Source organism: Triturus cristatus, chromosome 5_1, assembly GCF_964204655.1.
Source record: "Triturus cristatus chromosome 5_1, aTriCri1.1, whole genome shotgun sequence".
Classification (NCBI taxonomy): Eukaryota; Metazoa; Chordata; class Amphibia; order Caudata; family Salamandridae; genus Triturus; species Triturus cristatus.
Window position 1 is genome coordinate 357,051,671 of NC_140587.1, and position 14,634 is coordinate 357,066,304.

At 47.6% G+C, this 14,634-nt stretch overlaps 1 protein-coding gene across 1 annotated transcript; it reads left to right on the top strand.

The window, feature by feature from the left end:
- Positions 1-192: 192 nt before the first annotated feature.
- On the top strand, positions 193-13,708 carry LOC146830884 (uncharacterized). The gene is made up of 3 exons (XM_085603806.1): positions 193-472; positions 6,766-6,825; positions 13,323-13,708. The coding sequence occupies exons 1-3, from the start codon at positions 193-195 to the stop codon at positions 13,706-13,708; spliced, it is 726 nt and encodes a 241-aa protein (XP_085459932.1).
- Positions 13,709-14,634: the final 926 nt, after the last annotated feature.

A 14,634-nucleotide genomic window follows, 5' to 3' on the forward strand; every position in this document is an offset into this window, starting at 1 on the left:
GTTTTTATGTCTTTAGTGATTTGTGAGTCTTGTGTGTGTCTGTAACATTAGTATTGTGGGGTGTTTGTCGATTGGGGTAGTTAGTTTTAAGGCTTCATATAGGGGTGGGTTATTTTATTGTACATATTAGGTCAATCTTAAATAAGTTTCCTTTGTCGATTTTATTAAGTTTCCTTTACGTCATCACAAATCATGTCGGGAAGGTCTCGAAATTTGACCGATCGACAGTTTGGCGGGATGATATGGCTAATATTCCACTACCTGCCCCGGATGATCAGCATGGGGGGCAGGGTCAGTCAGGGGTATGACACAGCAGGGCGCAAGCGCCGGTGGACCACTGTGCAGCAACATCTGGGGCGTCTATTCCAGATCCAGCGGACAACCCACCAGATAAAGCACCGCTGGCAGGACGTCATCAGCAGGGAGGCTGACCTGCTCGATCATCTTGGCCTGGAAGTTGGTGGTCCAGTTGGTAAGTCAATGTTTCTTGTCACTCATATATTCTCTTCAGAGGTGCTAATCTATGCCATATCTCCCTCTGCACAAATCGTATGACCAATCAATTGGCGTTGCAATGGTCTGTTTGGATTTACATATGAGCGCATGCAATACAAAAGACTGTTCTGTGGCCACAGACACATATGTTGGAAACCATGGGGCAGATTTCTGAGGGACTTGTGCCCCTTTGATGCCGCCGTAGCGTCACTTTTGTGACGCAGCGGTGGTGTAAACCCTGTGCCAGTTTGCGCCCTATTCACATCGTGACGCATCAATGGAGATGTGTCACGCTGTAAAGCTCTGCGCTACATTAAACCTGCGTCAGGTTTAATGTATGCAGGGTGGGTGTAACGGCGGAAATAACCCTCGGAAAAGTGACTCAGTCAAATCTATAATATGTGACTGACTCACTTTTCCGACAATGAGGCATCAAAACCCTGCACCTGCTTGAAGCAGGCGTAAGGCTTGACAGACCATGTTAGGGATGGGCAGGTTGGAACAGTGCTGGAGTTGCGTTGCGCTTGCAACACAACTTAAGCACTGCTGCAACCTTACGCCATCGAATGCGTCACGCATCTGTTTATTCCTGCGCCATGATGCGCCGCATTGCAAATGCTGCGCATCATGGGTGGCGCAAGGGTAAACTTGTGTGACCCATCTCTCCTGGCGCATCCTTGCTGATTTGCAGGGATGCGCCAGGAAACCTCAATCGGCCCCAATATATATGATGTTGACATAGAAATTTTCTCTATTCACACAGACACATGCACCAGTTAAATAAATTGATTTTTCATAGTCATGCTGTGAACAAGGGGGAGGATGATTTGGATACAAAGGGGCAGATTCATGACGTCTGGCGCATCTCTGCTAATCAGCAGAGATGCGCCAGAGGAGTTGCCACGCATCTGCCCACTCGTGCGCCACCATTGATGCGCCGCATTCATGATGCGGCGCACCGTGGCACTCGGATGGGCAGATGCGTGACGCATCTGCCGTCGTATGGATGGTGCATTGCTGGAGTTGCTTTGCAACCGCGACGCAGCTCCAGCAAGGCTCTGGGTGCCCCTATCCCTAAAATGCTGCGTCAATCCTTACGCCTGCTTCAAGCAGGCGCAGGGATGTGACGCAGCATGGCTGGAAAAGTGACTGAGTGAAATCTTGTCGATTTCACTCAGCCACTTTTAGGAGGCGTTCCTGCGCCGGAACGCCCACACCTGCCCTGGAACGCCTACATGTGGCGCAGGGCTTTACAACGTGACGCATCTCCCAGATGCGTCACGTTGTAAATACCCCGCACCATGGCGCAGGATTTGCGCCGCTGCTGCGTCACAAAAGTGACGCAACGGCGGCGTAAATGAGGCGCAAGTCAAACATAAATCTGCCCCATGATGTGTAATCACGGTGCCAAGCCCTGTGCTGGTACACAAACTGCCACCATGTGCAGGTGCAGGCAAACTTGCTAACATGTACATGGCTGCCTGCGTCGTGGGGCAGTAGTGTCTGTTCATGAAGGGACACCTTCATGCACCCTGTAGGAAACCGGGGTCTCCAGTCCCTAAGGGCGGTAACGTGACACGAGCGGCTGGGCACCCAAAGGCCTGTGTGTAAAGCAACCATACAACACGCACCTCGCATGGAATGGGGAACACACACAATAAGGTACGCCACACTGTAAAGGTTCATGCAAATAATTCAAGTTTATCCAAGTAGTTCGAGATAAATGCAGTTCATGTGATATAAATGCAAATCATGAGATGTAAATGCAGTTCATGCGATATAAATGCAATTCATGAGATGTAAATGCAGTTCCTCAGATATCAATGCAAGCTTCACTTAGATTAGCAGTGGATTCACCCGCCCCATATTCACCAGCACGTCATGCACCAGTAGGTTTCTAAAGGCTCTAGGCCACCCTAGTGTATCTCACTTCTCAGGGTAGGGTTTGGGGACTGTAGCGCCACTCCTAGGGCGTGCAGGGACCCAGGGCAGAACTCGTGGGCACACCGCTACTTTGGTTATCTGTAGCACCTCAGTGGCGATTCCCGCGCTTTACGCGCTGAGCGGTGAATACCTCAGAACAGCGCCTATTTCCACAGAGTGCTACTCGTGATTAACTGGCAATGACTACTTCAGAACGGGGCATCTAGACCAGAGCGCTGCTCGTAGTTGCCAACAGGGAACACTTTGGAACGGAGCATTTAACACAGAGCGCTGCTCGTAATCAATAGCCATGCATTTGTCATAACGGAGCATTTGAAACTGAGCCCTATCGTCATCATTCGCAAGGAATACTTCAGACTGGAGCATTTCAAACCGAGCGCCATTCGGAATCATTAGCAAGGAATACTTCAGAACGGAACATGAATAACAGAGTGCAACTCGTAAGCAATGACATTCAGCACTTCAGAAGGGAACATGAAGAGCATAGTGCTACTCGTAATCAGTAACAGTGAATCTATACACACGGAGCTAGTAGCAGGGAGCGCACCGGACTTGCGGAGCGAGTCTCTCGGGCTCCGGTGCAGTTTGTAGGGCACCACGCTTCAGTACAGTCACGGGGGGCACAAGGAAAGGATCCCTTGGCGGGGTCTCTCAGTTGTGGTGACCAGGGAGACTCCCAAGGAGAGGAAACCCGGGCTCAGGGTGTGGTGCGGCTCCCAAACATCAGGGGGCGCACCGGTGTCAATCACAGCATCCGGGCTTACCTTGCTCTTGACATCGGATGGCGTCCGCTCCATTGGCGATGTGGGAACTGGTCCTCGGCCTGGCGCACCTTCTTGCACAGCTGCGACGGCAGCAACGGGTCCCCGGGCTTCTCAACGGGCCTCGTGACACTGAAGGGCACTTCTTCCGGCCTTCCGCCCGCTGCGGTGAGCGCGCTTGCTTCCACGCCACAGGGGGGGGCTGAAATTAAGGAGGGGAGCTCCGCGCTCAGCGGAGCACGCTGCCGAGGGACCCAGGCCAGGTCAGGGAGCGCAGGGGTCACAGTGCTAGTACCTGGTCGATCCCCGGTGGTTCTTCAATCTGCTTTGCATAGGGTTTCGGGGGTCAGTCAGGACACGCAGTCTCAGCATTCAGTTACTGTTCTCAGGTGTTAGATGAAGTCTTGTTGGCGCAGATGGCTCTGGCGCCCTTAAGGGGGTTCTGTTACAGGGGGGTAGGGATGGAGTTAACGACTAGGTCCTTCCTAGTCAGGCTGGGCAGAGGTTCTTTTGGTCCTCCTACTGCTGTGCAAGATCAGAGGGTTTCACAGGGTCCCTCACTCACTTAAGAGGCAGCACCTAAATCCTGTCACTCTCAGAGGCATAAGTCCCTGGCTAGGCCCAACCGCCTACACTCCTGCGTGGATTCTCCAGCTCTGCTGTACCCCACTGGCCAACTCACCACAAAAAGTACCCTTCCTCACTTAAGTAGCCCTAGGTCAGGTGACCTCTAGCCAAGGCGGCCAAAGTAAAACGCCACCTCCCTCCTAGAAGGTTCCAGCACATTCCAGGAGCTCCCCCATTCTACCCATGGGACAAAAGGCGGGCTGGTGTCGCAACATTGTTGTGGGGTCCCAGCCAGCTCCTGGCAGCTAGGGTGCTACTATGAAAGACCACTCTGCAGTAGCAGGGGTCTGTGGCAGCCATCTTGGGAGAAGGGAGCACCTGCACCTTAACACTGATTGGCAATGAAAAGGCGCCCGGAGACGTAGTCCAACACAAAAATGATGGTGGACAAAAATTAGGCACGATCACAAATAGAAGGGGGGACCACCCTAGGGCTGACAGGTCCAACACACCCCAAGGTCACAAATGTCATGATTCTCTCCTCCAATGTGTGTAATCAAATGCAGCATGCATTGAGCAATGATAAATGAAATGATTAAATAGTCCCTTTTTCGAGACACAGTAGGCCAGCCTTAGGGTGGAGTGCCATCCTGATGGTTTCCCAGTTAATTGCCACTCTGTAAGTCTGGTCATGCATCAGTGGCTATGGGTGTTGTGTGTGAACATCCACATCTAACAACATGCAACATAGCAAGCCTTTTAAAAAACTGAGTGCAAATTTTGCATATTCACAAGTGCATGGTAAAACACGCTTGCTGGATTTGCAGTTCATTGTCAATGTTAAGCATGAATCAGCACCACCAGGATGTAGAATATAGTGAAGTACTGTTGGAACAAGGAATATTTAAAATGTCAATGTTGTATTCCATTGCTTGGAATTTCAAACAGTGTGGTGCAGACAAAGGTCTGGGGTTGCATCATTCCTGCACTATCTTGTATTTCAGTCCATACCCTGTGCATATGTCACGATATACATGACTCTGGTTGCGTATGTAAGCATGCGGCATCAATAGATGAATCAAGCAGGCATCATCATCAGGATTAGCCTACTCACATGTGAGGGTCGCAATCCAGCTGCAGTTGCAGAGTCTGTTACATACATTTGAAAAGGAGAGGTGCACGGTGTGGTCTGCGCAGGATGTTTGTTGTCAGCTCATTGCATGTGGGTCGTAAGCATGCGCTAGTCCACTTAAGGTGCATAAGCTCACTATTACACACCCAGCTTCATTGTAAACGCTGAATGCTGGAGTGACGTGTGTGCCAGATTGGTAGGAGAGGTTGGTGACAGGGGTACATTTGTGATCATCAAAGGATGAGTATCATGGTAGATGCGCTGTCTGTGGTGCTCAATGTTGTCAAAGATGAGATGGAGGGGTAGCAGGTTTTGCATGAAGATATATGTTTACATTGACCTGTGTCTGAAAATGTCAATGATCCTGGAGGCACATGACAACTGTGTGGAAATATGAGCAGCGCTTGTTGTAGTGATCCTGTGAGGGGGACATGTCCGCATGCACAATGCTAGCTCTGCCAATGTAACTCGTGAAGTGGATTCTTAGTGTAGCATTTCTGGAGTTGCTGAGGATTGATTGGGTGAGTCATTTGCCCTTGTAAAATCTTGATGTGTGTGTGGATTGTTGAGATGGTGTCCTTGCTTTGGATCCTTATCAAGGGGATTTATGGTGTCCTAGCGTCCCCGTCCTTCATTGTTGCAAAATGGTGTCTGCATGTGTCTCACTAATGATGTGGTCTGTATGCGATCCGTGTTGACTTCCTGTGCTGCTGTGTGTCTGTGTTGGAGACTGTAGCAAAATCATCTAGACATTACGATAACCATCTGTGTGGTCCATTGAGAACCAAGCTTGTGTAGTGCAAGGTGTTGTTGGCATTTTGGTTTGTGGCTCATCAGAGTTGTTACTTGTCAAGAATCTGTAATTTCTGTGTGGGGTGCTAATTGTTTCATATGGATGCAGCTGTATGGTTGACAGGAGGTGTACGTCAGAACGGTCAGGCCATGGGGTATGAGGTCTTGGTGTGGTGGATGTGTTGATGTTGCCACCGTCCTTGTGGCTGTGCCTTGTGGCCAGTTGCTACTGTGTGATGTCTACAAGCTTGTCAATGCATTTTGCTAACCTGTTGGCACGTCTGTAGTCAAGATGTGAGTTGAGCTATGTCACAAGTCTGTCACAGTCCATACAAAGTGATCCAAGTTTGAGCTGATGGATTGTGTATATGCATGTCCAATGATTGAGTTTGGGCTTGTTGCTGGGTAAAGATGGCTTTGGCTGATGGTCCGATACTGTGCATCTGCAGTGTGTACATGCATCAAACTACATGTTCGCTTGAATGTATCATGGATGTACACCTTGAATGCTGTATACGTCAGGGTGGATGCACTTCAGGTGAATCAGCATCCCGAACGGAGTGTAAAGCAGGCAGCCAAATGTAACCCTAGTCATGTGTGAGCCACTATGCAACAGTCATCTGCAAGATCATATCAGTGTGCAATCAGTGAACATGATAGAGCTTTACATGCTGTGGGAATGTTGAGAGTCGAAGAAGCGTTGTCAGAGTCTGTGGCTAATAAATGCTTACACATGTGCATGTGCATAAACACGTTTTTAAAACAGCAATCCTTACAGCAGTCAGCAACAGTGTCTGCATAAGGGCATGTGTGTTGAATCTGTTGATGCATGTGCGAAATCACAGGGATGGCACACATGTGTGTTCCACACTCAGTGAACATTGATGTGGAAGCAATCCAGTGTTTCCACTGTCCATGTGTGTTAGGAAAAATATGGCTGCACTCAATGTAAAAGGAGTGACACGTCCTGTTATTTCCATGCATGTGTCACGCTAAATAATGTTTTGGTCTAAATTTGCATGTACATATGATGTGATTCTATACCAATTTGTACTTCTGTTACTCTTCTTGTAGGTGGCCCACGGCCATATACACAGGGGGAGGTCGACAGCTTTGAAGACCCAAATGCCACCAGTGAGTATCCATGTTCATATAATTTGATGTGTATCAAGTGCGAGGATGGAAGCAAAACTGTGTATGAGTGCAACTATGGTACATTCACAACTTCCTGCTGCAGTCAGGACTTATCTTTTGCATCCAAATTCCAAACAACATGATGTAACATGTTGTGACCGTTGTACTACGTGTGGACATGTGTGGACAGATCAGAAGCCACAACACTGTCCGACACTCCTTGCCACTATCCACAAGGCAAAATGGAGTGGCCATTGCCACTGGGACTGGAGTAGCCGAAGCCAAGTTGATAAAACAGCATCTGAACCCTGCCAGATGGAGAGGAGTGCATGCTGGGCACAGTGCTCACTACATGTTGGGGATGTAGCATTCACCAATTGTTGTACAGGGCGTGATTTCAGGGTTGCAGTGGGGGTGCAAGGTCAGAGTCAGCTGGTCTATGGATGTACATGGCTTGACATGCCTCTCAATATTGATTCAATGTGGTGACACAGAGAACAACCAGCCAATAAGTGGCCATGCTCAGTGTCCATGCTTGTCACATGGCTCTTCACGTCAGTGCACTGATTGCCCTAGAGCATGAAAGGTGACTAGGACTCAGACCTGCACAGAAAATGAATGCGCCTACATGTTAAAAATATTTTTTATTACAAAAATTAGCAAGGCCAGATAGACAACAGATTATGTTCAGTATGCATGCAAGGTCGTGCTGTACGATTGTTACCATGAACAAGCCAAGCTGATCCACATTTCATATTTCATGTGAGAAAAGAGATCACTGTGACACCCAATGCAAATTTGTGAGGCTGTGTCCCTTCATCAGGGGTATACTGTGTTGAGAAAAGAATAACGAATAAAAAGGTAGCACACCTGTGATCAGATATGTAGATGAACACTAGTATGGCATGTGAATACACCGTGCTCCCCTCACCACTGGTGAATGTAACAAATGAAATAGAAAAAAACCCATGACTATCACGAGGATTACAATCTACATTCCAATTGTTCCAAGCACTATGGAAATGGACATGACGCTATGGAAGCAAGCTGTAGCACACCAGAACTTCTGAGTGATCAAAATGAGTTGCACAAGAACAATAACAAGAGTGTGACAATTTATGTAGATGATATAATGGATGTCTCATGAAGCCTGAAGACAGTCAATGATGAATTTAGTTGAAGTTTAATTTTGGGCACCATTGATGTGTGGCAATTTTGACATACATACCACATGGCAATGGAGTTGAAGCATGGAATGGTCTTACAATTTGAATTGCACATTTGAATGCATCTAAATGTTGAATTCCACGACAATTTAAAATCTGTGTACACAATAGCAATTGTAACTGGAATGAGAATCTGTGCATACAGTTAAACACAACTTCCATGGGTGTCCTGGGTGCACCATCTTATGCTAACACATACATGGACAAATGTCCAAAGTTCATATTCTTGAACACACTACGTGGCAAGAAGTTTTGCTATGTTCACCTCGATTCTTTGATATCATCTCCTTCCTTTCAACATTTGCGACGCCAGCCATGATTCTGAAAATACGCACACGTAACCAAATAGGTCCAAGGATACAATTCACACATCCTATCATCAGGTTGCACTCCTAGTCAACCTTCACGGTCTCGGCCACTCCATACTTACTACATATATGGCCTGCTGGTACATTAGCAACAGTGCACGCGTACCGCAAATCAATGATTCATGTGTCATATAAGTGTGCGCTCATCCCAAAAAATGACATTTGATCCTTCACGTCCGTGAACAATTTGGAGAAGTTCAAGTATATTGTAGTGACAGTTTAATGTCATCCTTGCATTAATTAGCCAATGTATCATGCTATGGAAACATTGTCAGTGCAATTACCATCAACATCCCTAGCCCCAAAACATTTGTATATGGATGAGCCATAGAAATAGCAGTCAGACTTATTAATCAATCAATCAATCATTACTTTTGTAGATTGCTCTACTCACACGTGAGGGTCTCTATGCACGGGGGGAGGTGTGCTGCTATTGTCCGAACAGCCTGTTCCTGAGTGCCCTCATGAAGGCAAGGAGGACCAGGCTCAGCTGTAGGAGGGTGTTCCAGGTCTTTGCGGCATGTTGGCAGTACAAACTCCTGCCGCTGGTAGGTCTTTGGATGTGGGGGACAGTGGCAAGGGCAAGGTCACTGAAAGGGCACTGGCAATTCTGGTAGTAGACGGTGATTATCCTGTTGAGGTATGTTTGACCGGTGTGGGGGAGTGCTCTGTGTGCATGGGTGAGAAGCTTGCAGGCGATCCTCTTGTTGACGGTGAGCCAATGCAGGGATCCCAGATGGGGTGTGATGTGGCTGTGGCAAGAGAAGTTGTGCACAATGTGTGCAGAAGCGTTCTGTATGTGTTGCGGACGTTTACGGAGTTTGGCAGTGGCTCCCACATTGTCTGCATGTCAATGGTGCAGCCTGATGCAGACGAGGCCAAGGGTGAAGCTTCTACTGGTTGCAGTGGGGATCCACTTGTACATCTTGCTGAGCATGCGGAAGGTGTTGTAGCTGGCGGATGAGACGACGTTGACCTGCCTGGTCATGGTGAGTGTTGATTCGAGGTTGACCCCCAGGTTGCTTGCATGGTTGGTGTCTGCCGGTGCTGCTCTCAGTGTAGTTGTCCACCAGGAGTTGTCCCTGGCTGAGGGGGTGGATCCAAAGAAGAGGACCCCCGTCTTGGGTGAGTTTGGCTTCAGTCATTTGTTCGTCATCCACTCGTCAACGGCAGTCATTCCTTTGTGGATGTTGGTTTTGGTGTTGAGGTTGTCCTTGGTGAGGGAAAGGATCAGCTGTGTGTTGTCAGCGTAGGAGATGATGTGGAGGTGGTGCAGTTGTGCAACGTGTGCAAGCGTGCCCATGGAGATGATGAACAATGTTGTGCAGAGGGATGATCTTTGTGTCCTGCCGCTGATGATCTTTGAGGCTTAGGAGCAGAATGAGGGTAGGCGGAGGCTCTGGCTGCTGCCAGAGAGGAAGGAGGTGGTCCACTCCAGAGCCTTGCTTTGGATTCCTGCGTGTTTGAGGCATGTGCGTAGGGTGCGTTGACAGACATTGTTGAAGGCGGCTGAGAGGTCATGGCGGATGTGTGGCGCCCTTTCATCATTGTACATCAGGGGCCAGATGCCATTGGTGTCGGCAATGAGGCCATTGTCAATACTGGGATTCCTGCAGATGTCGGAGTGTGACAGGTCCAGGATGGTGTACTCCTCGAGGTAGCCGGTCAGTTGTTTGTTTGCAATCTTGTGCATGCCCTTTAGCAGGAATGGGAGCAGGGAAATTGTCTGGAAGTTCTTGAGGCCTCTTGCATCCACCTTGGATTCCTGGAGTGAGGCGTTGATCTCGGCGTGCATCAAAATTTGCTGGGAAGCTCGCACTCTCGAAGGAGATGTTGATGGCCTTGAGGAGATGGGTTGCGATGGTGGGGCTAGCTTTGCTGCACATGTGGTGCGCAAATGTGTCAGATGGTGAGATGGAGTGGATGGTGTACCTCATTTTGATGTTGTCCTTCACATTGCTCCAGGTGAGCAGGGGGGTCAGTGTGGATGGTGGCCGGGGTGTCTGAGGTGTTGGTGCCTGTCAAGGTGTACGGGTTGTGGTAGCTGTTGTGGATGTCTGCAATATTGCAATGGAAGAGTGTGGCAAGGGTGTATCACAGGTCTTGCAGTTGTGGGATGTCATTGGTCTTGGAGCCAGGGTTGGAGGGTACCTTAATGATGTTGAAAATCTCATTGTTATTGGGGGCGCTGTTGTCTATGCAGTCCTTGGTGGTGGCCCTTGTAGCAGTTCAGATGAGGTGATGGTGTCTGAGGATGCCGTTCTTGTGGGCCACATACTGTCTGGTGTCTGTTTGGGGTGCAATGTTTTATGTACTTTCTGGCATGTGTGTATGGAGGGCCGTATGTCCACAGTGAACCAGGCAGCCTTCTTGTCAATGTGTCTGTTGGAGGGTTCTGTGATCGGGGTGACAGTGTTGTGGCAGTCATTGTTCAATTGCCTGCATTTGCATGTGGCGCAGTCAGTGTAGTTTGGGTTGGCGTGTGGGCTCTGGGCAAGGGTGTTGTCAAGCTGTTCATTGTTGTCTTTGATCTGGCTGCTGCATGTGATGTGTTGAATGTGTTGGGGTGTGGTGATTTGTCTTGAAGGTGTAGTGGATGCACCAATGGCCAGTCCAGTTTGGTGGTGTTGCTGAAAGGGACATGGGAGGTAGCCGAGGATCTTGGTCAAGCGTGCGTCTGGTGGAGTGGGTGTGCGTTTTGACGAGCTGACTGAGTCCGAGGTTGACTACCAGGGTGGAGGAGTTGTTGTGTTTGTGGTTCTTGAGGTGGAGGTTCAGGTGTACCAGGAGGATGTAGTCATGCGTGCAGAACCAATTGGCAATGGTGTCACAGAATTGAGGCCAGGGTCCAGGGGTTCTGTAGACGAGGGTTCCTCTGAGAATGGGGTTGTGGTATGTGTGGCTCTTCAAGTGCATGAGTTTGGCGGTGCTGAGGGTGTGGTCATTGATGTGTGAGGCCCAGAGGGTTTTGTGGTTGACCATGACAATGCCAAGTCCACCTCCTACTCCGTTGTTGCGGTCCCTGCCAGTGTTCTTGTAGCCGTCCAGAATGGCTATGGCAACGTCGGGCATGGAGGAGGCCTTCAGACATGTCTCCCCCAGGAAGGCAACATCCGTGGAAGATGTATGGATTGTGTCCACGAGTTGGATGGGGTGTTTGCGTACTGTGTATAGCATATGCTGTATTTGAATGCGTTTCGCCTTGTGCTGGGTCAATGAAAAGGTCAATTTGTAATGTATGGAAAATTCCTGTGGATATGCCTTGCAAGCTGCACATCAATATGTCTGTGAGTCATGTAGTTGGCATTCAATCTGTCGGTCATCACATTTCTCATGTGGTTCCATTGTGCTCGTGGACCCACCCACCTTGGATAGGTATGCAATATTCCTACAACGGAGTATAGATGACACTATGTACCATATGCACAGAATAAGAGCAAAGCTATGTGTCAAGTATGCATGTCTTCCATAATGTAGTGAAAATGCTTATTCAATCCAATCAGTTTCCAGGATGATGTCAATATATGTGTACCAAAGCGGGTGTAGTGTCCATGCATTGACTTTTCCTACGTGTAACACAACAGATGGGAGCCCATGCGTGGTTCGTCCTCATGGAATTCCACACGGAATATTTCAAGCCTAGGGTGGCTTTTAGAAATTTGTAGTCCACAGCCATTTGTTTTTGGGACAGGAATCAGCCTCCTATTTGATTATTTTGCTGACAGCCTCATCTCATGTCTAGACGTATCACAGACCCACTTTCACAATTAATGTTGGTACAGGACTTACAATGTGTGTCCCACAGATGATTGGATGTGTATGGCACAATCAATGAGTTGGCCGATGGCCAGGATGACCCGGCCCAGCATGGTTGCATTAGCAGTTAATGCATGGACTGCAGGTGAGCATTTCTGCAGTCCACACACTTCAACAGCTAGTCATGTGTCCTTCTGGTGTGACCCTTGGAAATGTAGTACGTGATTGTCCCTTTTTTCCCATGGAACAGATAAGGGATGATGTTGACATTGCTGTGACGTGCTTTAGTGCACAGGGTAGGTGACACTACGAACGTAATTCAACACACAAGTGTGGCACATCCTGTCTGATAGTGTTGTATTCACATTCATGACAACATAAGACTTATGTCATGATGCTGTGACGCATCCTTGATCCTTTGTCATGATGACTGAGTTGCTGCAAGATATGGTAGATTTGTTACTGTGTTTTGGAGATTGGACAATAACCACAAAAACCATGGGCTACATGTAAGTGCTTGTAGCATGTATGCTGTGAACGCCAAGCTGACGTTATTTGCACCCTGCTAGTACTACATGGCATGCTGCATGCCATCCAATTTTAGTATTGTTATGAATTATGAGTCTCCTTGGTGTGTAGACAGCAAGCACATCTCTGTGTTCCAATATGCAATTGCCACTTCAGTGCATTCCTCTGTTGGAGTGTGAAATGAACGGGCTAGTGGTAAATATGCAAGGGAAGGAGTTCTTCTTCCATGACAGACTGTGACACTGTCAGAACCTAGCGCCCATTGCAGATTCATGTCCACATGACTCCATGACTGATACAAGGCGAGCCAGATGTCATTTTTGTGGGGAAATGATCACATGTCGTGATGCCTGTTGACTGGTTCTTACATTCATATGGCTCATCATTAATTAGTTACTATGTCAAGTGTGCCAAGGATTACCATGCAACCATGACATTCAGTTGACTGCACAGTATGTGCCGAGCTAAATCAGTACTTATGTATTGGTGTGTGTGGGCAACAAATGGAAAAGATGATTTGCCCAAATGTGTTTTACATTACACCTGACAGCATGCATTTCCTATGATTTAATGTCCGGCATGTTCTGGTGAACTGACACATGTCCACCTTTTCATACAGATAACATGAATGCAGAGGATGAGCGGGCTTTCCGCATAAGGAAGGCCCGATATCTACACATCCTCTCCGTGGCAAAGGGCTTCCGCTGGACCTCCCGCCAGTATGAGAAGCAGCGGGCTACCGACACGTGGACCACCGACCCCGCCTCAAGGGATGGCATGCAGCCACAACAGCATCCTCCCCCTCCCGTGGCCCCATCGACCTCATCAGCCGCTGTTGTCCCCAGTGGAGCAGCCTCTGGATCGTCTGCTCCACAGGCCATACCGGAGCAGGCAATGGACACCCTGATGTCCAGACTTGATTCCATGGACAGGCAAATCGAGAAGTTGGAGGAGAAATTGGACACGGTCCACCAGAGACTGGAATATTTGATTAGCCAAATCTAGGGGCTAACAGAAATATGGTTTACAGTTATTGTGTTTGTTAATATTATTATTTTGTAAGTATCATTTTGTTAGTGATTGTAGATTTTGTAGTATATGTAGGCATAGTTAGTTGAGATAGGTTTTTAGATGTAAATGTAGTTTTAAGGTTTTTATCATAGGGGTTTTTTAAATACTTTTAGGGGTGGGGGGTAATGTTATGTGTGTTAATGTTTATGGAAAAAAAAAAAAAATTGAAAAAAATATATATATTTGTTTTAGTATGGTGTTATAGTTAGTAAATGTGTAGTTTAAGTATGTGTATGTCTATTGTGCATTGATGTCTTAAGGGGGGGTGGGGGGATGATGTCTACTTGTCTGCGTGATCATAGTTTAGCTTAGGTTAATGGAGTTAAGTTCGTTAGTGTAAGATTAGTTAGTTTAGATAGGTTTTGCTTTTTAGATTAGTTGTTTAGATAAGTTAGTGTGTTATGTAATGTAAATCTTGATCACCATTCTTATTTTATAAACCTTTCTTAACATACATTGGACTATATTCTATGTCATTCCGCATTTCATATGTGGTATGTGTGAGTTGGTGGGCACATGGACTGTGACCACCGGTTCCTGTTTGAGTGCATCATATTAGTACATTCAGGTCGGTTTGTGCTACATGTCTGACTAGATGTACATGTTCATGGGACACCTGTGCTTTGCTTTTGTTGGTAGCCAATATTGGTCTGACACATACATACGTTTTGGATTCTAATCATGAGTTTTCTGCCAACCTCTGCATGAAAATTTAGCAATATTCTGTCTCTGCTGGGTACCATGTTGACATATGTATGTGAAATACAGCTTTTATCTTACACAGATGTACTGACTGTACTCACCACACATCTGATCCCTCCGTGTTGTAATAGCTACACCATGTTCATGTGCAAGTGGTC

What these genes read in the sequence shown, in the direction of transcription:
- LOC146830884 (XM_085603806.1), top strand. Translation starts at nt 193, where the DNA reads ATGTCGGGAAGGTCTCGAAATTTGACCGATCGACAGTTTGGCGGGATG. An exon ending in GGAAGTTGGTGGTCCAGTTG is followed by an intron (nt 473 to 6,765) that starts GTAAGTCAATGT and finishes CTCTTCTTGTAG; the next exon opens with GTGGCCCACGGCCATATACA. An exon ending in TGAAGACCCAAATGCCACCA is followed by an intron (nt 6,826 to 13,322) that starts GTGAGTATCCAT and finishes CTTTTCATACAG; the next exon opens with ATAACATGAATGCAGAGGAT.